Genomic DNA, 17,221 nt, shown 5'->3' on the forward strand with positions numbered 1-17,221 from the left:
AATCTTGTTTTTCTACAGAAAAACACACCTGCCAATCAGCGTGTTCAGTGGCTCTTTAAAATGTAACGCCCTATTATTATTTGAAAAGCAATGCTGCCACCTGGTGGGAGGCAACTTCAGTACAACACATCCCATCCACCCACAGCAGGGATCATCAACTAGATTCAGCCGCTGGCCGATTTTTTTCTGGAGCGGTTGGTTGGGGGCTGGCACAATGTTTGACTAAAACATAATACTTTCAAACCTTACTTTCATTTGTATACGATATTGTGTCTCTATTATGCGTGGGAATACTTAGGTACATATTTCTTAAATTAAAATAACTTGAAGCTGGTTTCCTGGTATTTTTAGTCTTTTATGTCCAACAATGAAAATTCCACCCCAAAAATATATATACAGTACCAGTCCAAAGTTTGTGAAATGCTTACTTACAAGCCCTTAACCAACAATGCAGTTTTAAGAAAAACAAGTGTTAAGTAAAAAATAGATGAGTAAAACATTTAAAATAATAATAATTAAAGAGCAGCAGTAAAATAACAGTAGCGAGGTTATATACAGGGGGTACCGGTACAATGAGTCAATGTGCGAGGGCACAGGTTAGTTGAGGTAATTGAGGTAATATGTACATGTAGGTAGAGGTAAAGTGACTATGCATAGATAATAAACAGAGACTAGCAGTGGAGTAAAATAAGGGGGGGGGGGACATTTGATTAGCTGTTCAGGAATCTTATGGTTTGGGGATAGAAACTGTTAAGATAGTTTGTTGGTGATGTGAACGCCAAGGAACTTGAATCTCTCAACCTGCTCCACTACAGCCCCGTCGATGAGAATGGGAGCATGCTTGGTCCTCCTTTTCCTTTTGTCCACAATCATCTCCTTTGTCTTGATCACGTTGAGGGAGAGGTTGTTGTCCTGGCACCACACGTCCAGGTCTCTGACCTCCTCCCTATAGGCTGTCTCATCGTTGTCGGTGATCAGGCCTACCACTGTTGTGTCGTCTACAAACTTAATGATGGTGTTGGAGTCGTGCCTGGCCATGCAGTCAAGGATGAACAGGGAGTACAGGAGGGGACTGAGCATGCACCCCTGAGGGGCCCCTGTGTTGAGGATCAGAGTGGCAGATGTGTTGTTACCTACCCTTACCACCTGGGGGGCGGCCCATCAGGAAGTCCAGGATCCAGTTGCAGAGGGAGGTGTTTAGTCCCAGGGTCCTTAGCTTATTGATGAGCTTTGAGGGCATTATGGTGTTGAACGCTGAGCTGTAGTCAATGAATAGCATTCTCACATAGGTGTTCCTTTTGTCCAGGTGGGAAAGGGCAGAGAGGAGTGCAATAGAGATTGCGTCATCTGTGGATCCTTTGGGGCGGTATGCAAATTGAAGTGGGTCTAGGGTTTCTGGGATAATGGTGTTGATGTAAGCCATGACCAGCCTTTCAAAGCACTTCATGGCTACAGACGTGAGTGCAACGGGTCAGTAGTCATTTAGGCAGGTTACCTTAGTGTTCTTGGGCACAGGCATTATGGTGGTCTGCTTGAAACATGTTGGTATTACAACTCAGTCAGGGACAGGTTGAAAATGTCAGTGAAGACACTTGCCAGTTGATCAGCACATGCTCAGAGTACACATTCTGGTAATCCGTCTGGCCCTGCGGCCTTGTGAATGTTGAACGGTTTAAAGGTCTTACTCACATTAGCTACGGAGAGCGTGATCACACAGTTGTCCGGAACAGCTGATGCTCTCATGCATGCTTCAGTGTGGCTAGCCTCGAAGCGAGCATAGAAATAATTTAGCTCGTGTCACTGGGCAGCTCGCGGCTGTGCTTCCCTTTGTAGTCTGTAATAATTTGCAAGCCCTGCCACATCCGGAGCCGGTGTAGTATGATTCAATCTTAGTCCTGTATTGACGCTTTGCCTGTTTGATGGTTCATCGGAGGGCATAGCAGGGTTTCTTATAAGCGTCTGGGTTAGAATCCCACTCCCTGAAACTGGCAGCTCTACCCTTTAGTTCAGTGCGGATGTTGCCTGTAATCAATTACTTCTGGTTGGGGTATGTACGTACGGTCACTGTGGGGACGACATCATCGATGCACTTATTGATGAAGCCAGTGACTGATGTGGTGTACTCCTCAATGCCAACGGAAGAATCTCAACCACCTTCATGAGGTAGTCTCCTGGAATGCATTTCAATTAACAGGTGTGCCTTGTTAAAAGTTAATTTGTTGAATTTCTTTCCTTCTTAATGCGTTTGAGCCAATCAGTTGTGTTGTGACAAGATAGGAGTGGTATACAGAAGATAGCCCTATTTGGTAAAAGACCAAGGTTATATTATGGCAAGAACAGCTCAATTAAGCATGGAGAAATGACAGTGCATCATTATTTTAAGACATGAAGGTCAGTCAATGCGGGAAAATTTCAAGAACTTTGAAAGTTTCTTCAAGTGCAGTTGCTAAACCCATCAAGCGCTGTAAGGAAACCGGCTCTCATGAGGACCGCCACAGGAAAGGAAGACTCAGAGTTACCTCCGCTGCAGAGTATAAGTTCATTAGAGATACCAGCCTCAGAAATTGCAGCCCAAATAAATGCTTCACAGAGTTCAAGTAACAGACACATCTCAACATAAACTGTTCAGAGGAGACTGCGTGAATCAGGCGTTCATGGTCGAATTGCTGCAAAGAAACCACTACTAAAGGACACTAATAATAAGAAGAGACTTGCTTGGGCCAAGAAACACGAGCAATGGACATTAGACCGGTGGAAATCTGTCCTTTGGTCTGATGAGTCCAAATTTCAGATTTTTGTTTCCAACCGCTGTATCTTTGTGAGACGCAGATCAGGTGAACAGATGATCTCTGCATGTGTGGTTCCCACCGTAAAGCATGGAGGAGGTGTGATGGTGTGGGGGTGCTTTGCTGGTGACACTGTCAGTGATTTACTTTGAATTCAAGGCACACTTAACCAACATGGCTACCACAGCGTTCTGCAGCGATGCGCCATCCCATCTGGTTTGCCCTTAATGGGACAATCATTGATTTTTCAACAGGACAATGACCCAACACACCTCCAGGCTGTGTAAGGGCTATTTGACCAGGAAGGAGAATGATGGAGTGCTGCAACAGATGACCTGGCCTCCACAATCTCCCAACCTCAACCCAATTGAGATGGTTTGGGGTGAGTTGGAATGCAGAGTGAAGAAAAAGAAGCCAACAAGTGCTCAGCATATGTGGGAATTGCTTCAACACTTTTGGAAAAGCCTTCCAGGTGAAACTGGTTGAGAGAATGCTAAGTGTGAAAAGCTGTCATCAAGGCAAACGGTGGCTACTTTGAATAATCAAAAATATATATTTTTGGTTTCTCCATATGTTATTTCATAGTTGTGATGTCTTCAATATTATTCTACAATGTAGAACATAGTAAAAATATAGAAAACCCCTTGAGTAGTTGTGTCCAAACATTTGACTGGTACTGTATATATTTTTTTTTTTGCTCAGAAAACTTGGGGGGTCAAATAAAACCACCAGTGGCCGCCAGTTGGGAAATCCTGACCTATTTCCTCCTCCCCAGAGACTCAAAGAACAGATATACAAACACACACTGCAATAAAACACCACCATCTTCATTACAAAAAAATAGTTTTTATATACTGTACGATAACAAAGCACTTTTCCATGGCACTTCGTGATCACTGTGACACCTCCATAGTGACAATAATTGTGACATCAAGCAAATTCAATAAGCAAACATTCATAATGAACCAAATACAAAGGAACATTTTACACAATGCAACCCATGAACAACCCATGTACAGTAGAGACACAACAACAACAACGTCCATTAATGATGACTGATAGAGGCTCCACAACAACACTGTCTGAGGGAGCTCTCTCATTGGTGGATGGCACGTTTAAAAGCAAATCAAAACTCATGCTGGAACTTCTGACCACCACCTCAATTAACATTTGACCACAACATTTCAGAAAATAATTTTGATTTGGAGTATAATTACAAAATGACTGTCATTAGACATATTTTTAGCCGGTAGAGGCCGCATCTGGGACACGCTGTGTATGACACCGCAGTAGTAGAGGGTACTCCTCATACAACATGTATAATGGCATTTAGTCCTGAATAGAATGTGGTGAAACATATGAAGCCATGAGCCCCAGAAAATCTGTATTTTATTCCAGCTAACATCTTTACATAAAGTGATCAGATCATTTCTTCATTTCTTTGTAAATATGGCAATATTGGGGTAAGAAATTCCATTTGGATTTCCAATCCTTCCTTATGGCAATAATGAGTAAGGCTGACACGCTGCAGCTGCAGCATGTGATACACATGAACTAAATGATCTGAGCATGTTTCAAATATAAATTCACATTTTAAATACACTGGTAATGGATTTCTATCCAACTGAAAACACTGACATGGTTTTTCTCCTGATAGGGGTAGAATGAGGGTTGTCTAGTTACCATAGGCTTTCCAAGTAGGTGGGGAGCAGACCAGGTGCTCTCTTTTTCACAATGCGGTTGCTCTGCTCTTTTTGACTACTCGCTATCTGATGATGCTATTTTAGGGGGACTGTCTCCCTACTGCTCTATGTCTCTCTCTCTATCTCCCTCCTTCTGTAGATGTTTGTGTCTCTCTCTTGCTCCTCTCTCACTGTGGCCTGGTGTGGTGTAACAGTTGGTGAGAGGTTTAGCTACATGTAGCCACCACAGCAGCCAGACTTCTGCTTCTCAGACGCAATGTAGTCGTGGATCTGGAACTTGGGCTCGTTGGGCTGCTGGGCAGCTCTGTGCTTCAACTCCCTGAGAGAGAGAGCGAGTGAGAGAGCGAGAGAGAGAGCGAGAGTGTGTGGGATGGAGCAGTGCAGAGCAGAGAAATTGAAAACATAAGGGAAAAGAGAAGGAGAGATGAGGAACATAATTTGACAATATGTCTTTGCCCTTTCACATACAGTGCAACTTTCATTTAGAAATAACATGAGTCGTGACTTACTTTGCTACAGCCAGGAAGGCCAGCTCTACATTGACTCCAGTCTTGGCACTGGTCTCCATGAAAGGGACTCCATATTCCTGAAAAGCATCCAGGGCTTTTAATGGCACTACTCAAGTACACCCCATTCATCATATGAATGAACTCACTACCAAACACTCAGAGTGATACATCTCTCCAACACTTGATGGAACATCAGTTCACAAGTGCAGTTTATAAATCAACATTTCAAGCTCGTTTTCATTTCACAGTGCTGTACAGTTGCTTTTGAAGAGGCTACTTGGTGTTTTGCAGTAGGAGAGTGGAGCAAACCCTTAAGTGGGCCTTGTCTCTTACCTTGGCCAGCTTCTCTCCCTCCTCACGCTTGATGACCCTCTCTCCGGCCATGTCCGTCTGTTTGGACAGAGCAGAGGAGAGTCATGGACACAACTAGTCCATTAGATCCAGAGAGGCACCACTACATCAGCCCACACAAGCCACAGCAGTTCCCAGGGCAGTCTCTGACCACAGGCCAAACATTGCTCAGAGAGAAATGTGCCCTGTCCTGCTGCTCTCCCCAGCTCTGGGAATAAATTATGTCTGGTGGAACGTGACAGCAATGACCCAGTGTCTCTGTAGTAGCACCACCAGTTCTATGATCTATGGGTGCTGCTGAACTGGAGATGCCACCAGTTCTATTGAAATCATCACAACATGTATTCACTAGTAACGTTCTAATTCAGCTTCAATATAAACTCAGAGGCTGAGACACTGTGTGTGTGGGTAATTAGGCTACAAAGTCAATAGCAGAGACAAATATGTTTCTGTGTGTGTTGTGTTCTTATTGTTACTTTTTGGTATGACGACTTCTCTTGATACACTCTACAAATCCAAAATGATGTCTAGCTCACACCTTGTTGCCGAGCAACATGATGACCACATCCTTCTGAGCATACTCATGAATTTCAGTCAGCCAGGCCTATATGGGAGGGGGGGAAGAGAGAGAGAGAGAGAGAAAGAGAGCGAGAGAGAGATTTAAAAATGAGATTAGTCAGTAAAAATGCCAGTGCTAAAGGAGATCCTCTCTACAAAAACATAATCAATTTCTCTGCTCTGCTGCTTTGGTAACTACTCTCTATTCGGCCATTCTGAGCTGCACTTCCTCTTATCCCCAAACCTTCAAAAACTTAAAAGATGGCTTCAGTAACTTCAGTAATGTAATGTGGAGGCCATATATTACTTGGCATGTAAAATGAATTCTGGGTTCTTCCTCTAAAAGGGGGCTTATGAGAAGACGTGAGGAGATAAGAAGGAGGAGTGAAGAGTGACATGATAGGTTTCTCACCCTGATGTTGTCAAAGGATGACTTGCTGGTGATGTCATAGAGCAGGAGGAGGGCTGAGGAGAGAAAGGCAGAGAGTCTCACACAGCCATGTGTTCTTAGCATTCTACAACACACACAACCAGGAAGTGTTTTAATAGAGCAGAGATTACCCTGTGCGTCTCTGTAGTAGGCGTGCGTGACACTGCGGAATCTCTCCTGTCCTGCAGTATCCCAGATCTGGGAAAAAGAGGTGAAACAAATTAATTATAACAATGTAATAAACCTGGAAAACGGGACAATATCCCAACCAGCAGCAACCAATGAGCATGCAAGTCATAATGGGAATACGTGAAATTAATGATCAATATATTTTACAGTGTAATACATTAGAATAGTCACGTGGCTTATTTATTTTATATTTTACCAGGTAAGTTGATTGAGAACACATTCTCATTTACAGAAATGACGTGGGGAATAGTTACATGGAAGAGGAGGGGGATGAATGAGCCAATTGGAAGCTGGGGATGATTAGGTAGCCATGATGGTACAACGGCCAGATTGGGAATTTAGCCAGGACACCGAGGTTAATACCCCTAATCTTACGATAAGTGGCATGTGATCTTTAGTGACCACAGAGAGTCAGAAGACGTTTAACATCCCATCCAAAAGACGGCACCCTATACAGGGATATATCCCCAATCACTGCCCTGGGATCTTTTTGTTTTTGACCAGAGGAAAGAGTGCCTCCTACTGGCCCTCCAACACCACTTCCAGCAGCATCTGGTCTCCCATCCAGGGACCAACACTGCTTAGCTTCAGAGGCTAGCCAGCATTGGGATGCAGGGTGGTGTGCTGCTCAGACAAAACCCACCGAAGGCATTTAAATGTTTGGCACCTCTCAGCCAGCATTGTTAATAAAACAGGATATGATAACAACGTATTTGCAATAGATAAGCTGTGGTTACATAGGGACACTTGAGTGTTGACCACATACGCCACTGCCCACTGTGTAATATTATGATACTGACTGTGGTTTAATGAATTAGACTGGTAGGGATAGGATCACAGGAATAGTGGTATCAATGTTGGGTGTAGAGGTCCCTGCTCTCTCACCTGGAGTTTGACCTTCACGTTGTCCACCGTCACAACTTTATTCTGATGAGGAGAGGAAACAGTTAACCACAGGACTGTCTATGGGGGTCTTTTTGCATAATAGAGACAGACTCAGACAAAACACATCACAGGTATTTAAATATTAAGAAGCTTCAGAAAGCAAGAATATTCTAAAGAACAAACAGAGCGGAAATGGCACAGCATGCTGTATAGCAGTGGCGACCCGTCATTCAGGGCAGGTGGGCCTGTGAGCCCCACCTTTTTTGCAAAAATAAATAAATATATATTCTGTTTTTTGGGGGGGGCTTGCCTGTTTCGCATGTTATTTTGGCATTAATATGTGTCACATATCAGTTTGCAAACAGTGTAAAAATATATATATATATATATATATATATATATATATCATTGAGTTAATAAAGCTGCATTTAAACAGGCAGCTCTAAAATGCAGGTGTTTCAGCCTAGCTCAGTGCTTTATGTGGTGGTGGGGCAGGCCAGCAGAAAATAGGAGCATTGCACTGTGATTGGCTCAGTGTTCTGTCACTCATGGGGACACACTGTCACCCGCTTTTAGTAAGGGTAGACATCAAGAATGTGAGCCCTTTGGGTTCTGTCATAGACTTAGACTAGAAGTGCCCTTCCAAGAAGGCTCAAGGTCATTGGCCACAGATAAAACGATGTCAAATCACGTTATATCTACAGTAGCTTTGATTGGACTGATCATGTCAACATCTCACTTTCAAAGTCTTAGCTAGCAGTCATCATCAGTTGTCATCAAGTCAACAATCTACTGGCAAATCCTTTTAAATCCTTGTCATATGAAGATAAATAATGAAGAGAAATTATAGATAAAACGTATCGGTGCTCATCGGCCATTGGACATAAAGATTACACAACAAGTTGGAAATCGCAAATTCAACAATGAGTCGTTTGAAAGGAATCAGTGGCTAACTGCAAGCGTTGCAAAGAAACCACTAACGTTAGCCTGCTATTCAATGGAGTGGCTGTGTCCCCCCCCCCCTAAATCCAGAGAATGGCAAAGTTTGATGACAAAATTTGCCCATTAAGGACCGCTGCGCCACCTCACCACAAGGTGAGTCCAAAAATGTATTCTATGCTGCCGCATAAATGATGTAATATGCAAGGGGGAAATGTATACTGTAGCTAAGAAAGTAATACTAAGTGTTTAATGTGTAATAACCTGTTAGTAACCCATGTGCCTCACCATAATAATTTGGTCTATTTTCACCAACGCGGTACTGTAAACACATCATTCGTGGCCCGGTGTGTGCTTGTTTGGCTACTGTTTTGTACAGCTTTCACCCAAACAGCGTTCAATGTGCCTTACCCTAATAATTTGGTCTACTTTCACCTCTTAATTTCGCCTACTGTTCTAACTTGGTGGTGCACATATAGCCTATAACCTGTTTTGGAGAACTGTAATCATCGAATATTGTAAAAGCTTTCATTGTCTGTTTATATGCCCCCTTTTTTTATCCTACGGTTCTGACTTGTACAGGGAGTACACTGTAAGAATGGCCCATGTTCTGAATTCTGTCGCTGTACATTTCAAAAGTGCTGAACAAATAGTTATATTGACTACGTCTGTCGTCGCTTGCTCATTAACATCTTAATCGGAATTATGGATTTCCCCTTATCCTCTTGTCGTCCCCTTATGCCATAGTTTGTACATCTCATTTGTCAGTAGAAACCACATTTGTTTAAGCAAGTCTGCCATGTCAGCTATGTTTTTTAAAAGGCAGTAAATGAGGCTGAATGAACTGTTTTGCTGCCAGACAAGGCTCCGCTGAAAGCCAGGTTTAGCAGTGGTAAGGTGTTAGGACTCTGCTGTTGGGACAGCTTTATGTAGGCCCTAACAGTTTGTGGGCACCGTTTGACACCATTATAGTGCAATTCATGTATTGTTTAGTGTTGTGTTATGGCTTTGATGGCATGCATCCCACTTTTGGGGGGGGGGGGGGGGGGGGGGGGCACCAAGATTTCCATGCTAAAATCGCCACTGCTATATAGACTCATACAGACAACATGAAAACTAAGAGGAGCTTCAGAGGCCGGCAAAGAAAGCCAATTGCTACACCCACACTACAGAGGTTCTGGAATTAGACTTAATTGCACAATAGTGAGAAAGAAGACTGGCAAAATAACAACCCACTCCCCCGCTAATTTCCTGTGGCTGTCAGGGACGCCATGTGATTTCCTGTATAGGCAGGATTCTAAAATAGTCATGAGTGAAAAAAATAATATTAGCTACGGATATGGATTAGTGAAAAACATATCTTGTGAAAGATGCTCTTCAAGACAATATAGAAGGAATATGGAAGATTGAGGAGGAATAAGATGCTTCCAAGTGAAAAACATATCTTGTGAAAAATGCTCATCGAGGGAGTATAGAAAGAATATGGAAGATTGAGAAGGAATAAGATGCCTAAGTCATGTGAAATTATGTGTCCTTTCTAAACTAAGTCCCAAATACGTATATACACCCACCCACACACACATACACTCAAGAACAAACCCAATGGCACACATTCTAGAGGTCAACCAATAACAGCTTGTTGTAAGGTCAGTCTGCTGTGTAGGTGTCATTATTATGCAGGTAACTGAACCAGTTAACCTCACCCTGGCCTTTTAAACTTCCTGTTTGTATTTCAGGGGAAAACAGGAGGAAAGTCACTAAGTGAAAACATGACACAAGCAACAATGTTGATATGAAGGAAGTGAACGCTACAACTGGTACATATCACTTCCTCTAAGCTAACCTCATTACTCCACTATCATTACCCGGGTACAGTCAGCCCCTGCCTTTCCTGTGAGCACACTGTGACAGACACACACTCTCTCTGAAGTGAGGCCAATCTTCTAAAATGGCCCCTCTCAACGGGAGTCACCACCCATTGAGACTTCCACCTTGGCAGAACAGACATGGTCCAACCCCTGCATTAGTTTCCATTGGGTTTCCATTTTTCCCTCCAATTATTACGCAGATTGGCCACACACGGCTTTGCGTTGACACGCCCGCTGAGACATGCTGAGTAACTGCTACAAGGAAGCAGGGCCAAAATAGCCCTGCCACGTTAGCTAGTCACAGCAGTCTTCCCATCCACACAGGGTATTGACTGGTATAGCTGGAGGCTCAGCAAGGAACATATTGACTGATGATGTATCAGTCTCAAAATCATCTCTCCTTATAATCTTCTGTTCCATACAGATGCAATGCAAGTAGCCGTGGGTGATCACTACACACAACTCATTGTTATAATGCACTTATTTATGAATCTCATGAATAGTTATTACCTGTTGCACAAGCATGGAGAAAATAATCTCCATTTGTCTACATAAACACTCCACAAATCCCTATCCATGTTGTACTCCCATCCTAGGCAGTCCTAATGTCTACACCATCAACACAGAGTGGTAACACAGTACTCTGCCTTAATGCAACATCATTTCCTCCAAAACCGCCATTTTACCAGCCATTAGATAGAGTGTTTTCTTTGGAGGGTGAGCGGGTCCAAATCCACTGGTGCAAGAGTATTTCTTTCTGTCCATATTCTCTCTCTTTTTCCATCTCTCACTCATTTTCTCTATCTTTTTCTCTCTATCTCTCCAGCAGCTGGTTGGAAGCTATGGAAATCTGTCCCCCACCAATCTGTCCCCCACATGAGAGCTGCTTGTTTATTTGACCCCAGCCAGGACAGAGCATCGTTTGTGGGGGTAACGTACAGCTCCTCCAGGCTGAAAACAATCATTCTAGAGCCATATGCAGCACAGTAGCAGAAGTGCTCTATGGACTTGACTGATTTGTGAAAGGGTTCGTACATTTTGAGCCATCATCACTGCATGAAAACACTTTAAAGTGGTTATTGGATTTACAGATTTAACTGAAATAGGATGGGAAAATATTTTATGTATGGATTCTTCAACAACATTCTAGCGTTTATCTTGTAAATAGACCATTTAGAAATGAGAAAGAACAGAGAGAAACAGCAGACATAATGCCTACATTATGAATGTATAGACACAAAGAACCTTCCAACCATGAGTTGACCCCACTCTGAGTCTACTGACATCTCTCTCACCCTAAAGTCTATTCCCACGGTGGCTATGAAGTTGCCTCCCAAAAAGGCCCCGTCTTTAAAGCGCACCAGCACACACGTCTTCCCCACCGCAGAGTCTCCCAGCAGCATCACCTAGAGAGGCGTCACAGCCAGAGGTCAGAGAGAGGGGTTAGGGGTCATACCTGGGCCCAACACTGGCATCAACCCTCACATGACCAGAAGAATGGTAATAACTCCAAACAAGCTTTCACTGAACAATGTTTGGTCTTAAGAGATGAATCATAGAGTGCAACTGGTTCATTTGCAAATTACTTTCTGAAAGTAATCTGTTGATTATTTCATGATGCTGTGCATCCATGAGAAGTGAAACTTATAAAACTAGAATTTCACGACATCATGGTGACTAGTGTTGTTAAGTGTCAAAGCACTGACTCATGATCCTATTGCAAAATGTTCTTGTTGTTTTAGCCTCATCTGAACTTCCTGGTTATTTATTGGGCGCCTGATTTAGTTTGGATATTTTATCCACCCGTTGATTTCATCTTTATAAGGTTGTAGACTAAATTATATGGTTGATGTGTGGGACTACCCTTATTAATTTGATCATTCATATTTCAACATGAGTAGTGTTCTGCAGTAAAACAGCTTGGAGTGGATATGTATGAGAGATCATATTTGCACAAACCATCATGGGACTGATGTGAAACTACTTGACTATGTGAATGACCTGTTGTACTTCTGCTTGGTCTAGTCCATTAACCACTCTCCTGATTCTGATCAATCCCCAAACGCTCATGATTAAAAGTACTATGTAACAATATGCACCTTTACTGTAATTACATTTTAAATACAATAACATGGACTTTTCCCCCTAAGATTTGGAGAGAAATGTACTATTACGTGGTATGCAGTTAACCTGTATTATCAAGTGCTACATTCTCCCATGAGACAATATTTAGATATCACTAAGAATGGGAGGACTGAATAGCGTGATTCATATCAAATAAACCTGTGTCACATTGGATACATTATCCAGTGGTGTAAAGTACTACTTATGTAGTTTTTTGAGGTATCTGTACTTTACTATTTATATTTTAGCCAATTTTTACTTCACTACATTCCTAAAGAAAATAATGGACTTTTTACTCAATACATTTTCTCTGACACCCAAAAGTACTCGTTACATTTTGACAAGTAAATGGTCCAATTCACACACGTATCAAGAGAACATCGCTGGTCATCCCTACTGCCTCTGATCTGTAGGACTCACTAAACACAAATGCTTCATTTGTAAATTATGTCTGAGTGTTGGAGTGTGTCCCTGGCTATGCGTCAATAAAAAATAAAAACATTGTCCCCTCTGGTTTATACTTTTACTTTTGATACTTAAGAATCAAAAGTAAATGGAATTGCTCAAATGTACTTAAGTATACTTAAAACCAAATGCTTTTAGACTTTTACTTAAGAAGTATTTTACTGGGTGACTTTCACTTGAGTCATTTTCTATTAAGGTATCTTTACTTTTACTCAAGTATGACTTTTTCCACCACTGACATTATCCATAAGGGAGGGGTGAAATTGGTGTGCACTGGTGTGTGGCAAGGCACATAATTGATAGTGGTGTGGTAATTAAGAGTAATGTAAACAGAATAGAAGCTTGCCACAATGATAACAGCTGTTCTTATTCCATAGTGGTATATTGTGCTACATTAAGGGGAAACTTCACAAAAGCAAGGGCTACCCTCTTAGAAAAAAAGTTGCTATCTAGAACCTAAAAGGGTTCTTTGGCTGTCCCGATTGGAGAACCCTATGAAGAACCCTTGTTGGTTCCAGGTAGAACCCTTTTGGTTCCAAGTAGACCCGTTTAGGGTTGCATGTAAACTCAGCAAAAAAAGAAACGTCCCTTTTTCAGGACCCTGTTTTTCAAAAATAATTAGTAAAAATCCAAATAACTTTGCAGATCTTCATTGAAAGGGTTTAAACACTGTTTCCCGTGCTTGTTCAATGAACCATAAACAATTAATGAACATCCACCTGTGGAACGGTCGTTAAGACACTAATAGCTTAAAGACGGCGAGCAATTAAGGTCACAGTTATGAAAACTTAGGACACTAAAGAGGCCTTTCTACCAACTCTGAAAAACAGCAAAAGAAAGATGCCCAGGTTCCCTGCTCATCTGCGTGAACGTGCCTTAGGCATGCTGCAAGGAGGCATGAGGACTGCAGATGTGACCAGGGCAATAAATTGCAATGTCCGTACTGTGAGACGCCTAAGACAGCGCTACAGGGAGACAGGGCGGACAGCTGATTGTCCTCGTAGTGGCAGACCACGTGTAACAACACCTGCACAGGATCGGTACATCCGAACATCACACCTGCGGGACAGGTACGGGTATGGCAACAACAACAGCCCGAGTTACACCAGGAACGCACAATCCCTCCATCAGTGCTCAGACTGTCCGCAATAGGCTTAGAGAGGCTGGACTGAGGGCTTGTAGGCCTGTTGTAAGGCAGGTCCTCACCAGACATCACTGGCAACAATGTCACCTATGGGCACAAACCCACCGTCGCTGGACCAGACAGGACTGTCAAAAAGTGCTCTTCACTGACGAGTTGTGGTTTTGTCTCACCAGGGGTGATGGTCGGATTCACGTTTATCGTCGAAGGAATGAGCGTTACACTGAGGCCTGTACTCTAGAGCGAGATCGATTTGGAGGTGGAGGGTCCGTCATGATCTGGGGCGGTGTGTCACAGGCAATCTCAACGCTATGCGTTACAGGGAAGACATCCTCCCCCCTCATGTGGTACCCTTCCTGCAGGCTCATCCTGACATGACAATGCCACCAGCCATACTGCTTGTTCTGTGCGTGATTTCCTGCAAGACAGGAATGTCAGTGTTCTGCCATGGCCAGCGAAGAGCCCGGATCTCAATCCCATTGAGCATGTCTGGAACCTGTTGGATCGGAGGGTGAGGGCTAGGGCCATTCCCCCCAGAAATGCCTGGGAACTTTCAGGTGCCTTGGTAGAAGAGTGGGGTAACATCTCACAGCAAGAACTGGCAAATCTGGTACAGTCCATGAGGAGGAGATGCACTGCAGTACTTAATGCAGCTGGTGGCCACACCAGATACTGACTGTTACTTTTGATTTTTACCCCCACTTTGTTCAGGGACACATAATTCCATTTCTGTTAGTCACAGGTCTGTGGAACTTGTTCAGTTTATGTCTCAGTTGTTGAATCTTATGTTAATACAAATATTTACACATGTTAAGTTTGCTGAAAATAAATACAGTTGACAGTGAGAGGACGTTTCTTTTTTTGCTGAGTTTAGAACCTTTTCCACAGAGGGTTCTACCTGGAACAAAAAAAGGGTTTCACCTGGAACAAAACAAGGGTTTCACCTGGAACAAAAAAGGGTTTAATTTGGAACCAAAGGGGTTCTTCAATGGGGACAGACTTTTTTATAAGAGTGTACTGGTGTGCAGAGTAGACAGGCTACTGTATTTTAATAGATTTTCCTTCATTTGTTTGAGAGATGGACACCTGTACCACCAGTGAAGCTTCTCAATTTGGCTACAGTCAATATTAATACCAGCAGGCAGCGCCATAACATGATCATAAGCATAATACTGTTATAGGCACATAATAAACATCCCCTAATAATATATATCCCAATAATAAGAATAGCCTAATACAGACCTTGAAGGCAATATCAAAATACTCGCAAACCGAGGCGCATCTCTCCAACACATATTTTGATGTTCCGTTTTTAGTCTCTTTATCCTTCAACGATGCCTTCTTTGTGGACATCGCAATGACTATCACCACAGTATCACCGAGATCTGTCAGCGCGCCGCGCGATGTTCCTCCCGAGATGCCAGTGACTCAAAACCAGTTAACACGAGCAATGAGTCCATCGGCAGTCATTTAGCGTTGTCCAAAACCACCCAGCGCTTTCTAAGAACAGTTTCTTGACGCTGAATCAACTAATGCCAATCATAGAGTCGTGGTTAAAACTTAAAGGGGGCTACATTCGTGGAGAAAATATAATCAATATGCGGAAACATTTCTCAGTTATGCAGAACGTTGGAACGGATCCGCATCATTCTTTACGCGTTGGCAGATGAAACGACGTTGCTATTGTCATTTGTCCAATGAAGATAATGTTATTTATGTCTATGAAATGAGGCAGTTTTTTGTAATTTTCATAAATGAAAACAACTAGGTCTTCAACCGAGCCACGGACGCAACAGGCAGTGATGGCACGGGTTATTAGTCACAGGTGGTACTGAACTCGTTGATCATGAAAGAGGAGGAGTTCAGCGAACGAAAAAAAACGTCTGTCAACGTGTTGCCACTGAAAAATACACTTTTCGGTTTCAATCCTAAATTAATGCTATTCCAGTGATTTCAGAATTCAGAAAAATTCCTACAATTTAATCCACAACATGTCAGGTAGGTGGTCTTTCCTCACCAATGTCTACTTTTCAAAGGATGTATGTAGCCTTGAGAAAATACACTATAAACAGACAGTGTTCATATGAGAATCTCATTTTCTTTCACTTAATTGACATGACATAATGTCAAAAATGTTCTCCTAATTGCCAAGCCATGTATGATCATGTAGATGGATACCAGCTGAATCTTTGACTAAGAGTTTGTCTCCCCCCAGTGGTCAAAAGAGAGAGACGAGAAAAAGAGATGTTTGTGGGTGTATCTCTCTCTAGCTCCATCACTTCACATTACAGGCAGTTGTGGGCTCAGACAGACAGACAAACAGACAGACAGAAAGACTGGAGAACATTGGTTAATCTTCTATCCACCTAGTACAACAAATGTTTCTGCAAGTGCAACCAAACCATTTTATACCCACTGCATTTTCGTCACAACATTTTACTGTATGACAAAGCATTTTTCGCATCTCCAAGGTAAGCAGCTTTCTGTGTCCTTTTTCTGCATTGCTTTTGTGTGGCTTATATGCCTTCAGACAAACAAAGCCTTCGTCATCACTGTCTGTCACAGCACAAAACATTCAGGTCTATTTCTGAAAATAGCATCACCCTGAGCTTTATATCTTTTACAGTCCCGTTCTTTCTGTTTTTCTTTCTTTCTTTCTTTCTGTCTTTCTTTTTTTCTTTCATTTTCTCTGTGAATGGAAGCCCACCATAAATCATCACAGTGATAATGTAGACTGTATATGCAGACAATCAATCACTCCAGTTCACATTCACAACAGTGAGTGATACATCTGCGAAACACAGCTATCCATCAGGGAACAGACCAACTGGTGCATCATTAACTGTAATCATACACCCGCTTTCTAGCAACACCCAACTGTGTGCTAAAGATCATTATGATTGCAGAAAGAGGAAGATGATTGGCACCTCAGACAACAGCATTTAGGGACCCTGGAAGGGAAGACACTTATTGTCCCATCAATCCCAGTAACAAAGTGATCTGGTCCTTCATGGTCACTTGTCCCCTATGGCTCATGGCAGACAATAACGCAGAGACTCACCGTGAAGCCGATGCCCACAGTGGCAGAGAAGGAGCCGGGTATGAACTTGCCTTGGTCATACTGGACCAGCAGAGAGGTCTTCCCCACGCCACTGTCTCCCACCATGATGGTCTGTGGATAGCAGGAAGAACAGAGAGCAGGTTAGCCACATCACAGCACTACACAGCACTACACAGCACAGCACTACACAGAACAGCATAGTGCACTCTTAT

General features: G+C 42.8%; 1 protein-coding gene across 3 annotated transcripts; it reads right to left on the bottom strand.

Annotated features, from left to right (window-relative positions):
• Positions 1 to 3,651: 3,651 nt before the first annotated feature.
• zgc:112183 (uncharacterized protein LOC550410 homolog) lies at positions 3,652 to 15,742 on the bottom strand. 3 transcript variants are annotated; one of them, XM_038989298.1, is made up of 9 exons: positions 15,191 to 15,742; positions 11,514 to 11,624; positions 7,412 to 7,453; positions 6,469 to 6,535; positions 6,320 to 6,372; positions 5,888 to 5,953; positions 5,332 to 5,388; positions 4,999 to 5,075; positions 3,652 to 4,808 (listed from the first exon to the last, which is right to left on the bottom strand). In XM_038989298.1, exons 1-9 carry the CDS (start codon positions 15,299 to 15,301, stop codon positions 4,700 to 4,702), a joined length of 693 nt encoding a protein of 230 aa, XP_038845226.1. In that variant the 5' UTR covers positions 15,302 to 15,742; the 3' UTR covers positions 3,652 to 4,699. The 3 variants fall into 3 exon arrangements, with proteins under 3 accessions (XP_038845226.1, XP_038845225.1, XP_038845228.1); XM_038989297.1 differs by having other exon boundaries at positions 6,320 to 6,535; XM_038989300.1 differs by lacking the exon at positions 11,514 to 11,624 and having other exon boundaries at positions 6,320 to 6,535.
• Between the last annotated feature and the right edge of the window lie 1,479 nt (positions 15,743 to 17,221).

Source organism: Salvelinus namaycush, chromosome 3 (assembly GCF_016432855.1).
Source record: "Salvelinus namaycush isolate Seneca chromosome 3, SaNama_1.0, whole genome shotgun sequence".
Lineage (NCBI taxonomy): Eukaryota > Metazoa > Chordata > Actinopteri > Salmoniformes > Salmonidae > Salvelinus > Salvelinus namaycush.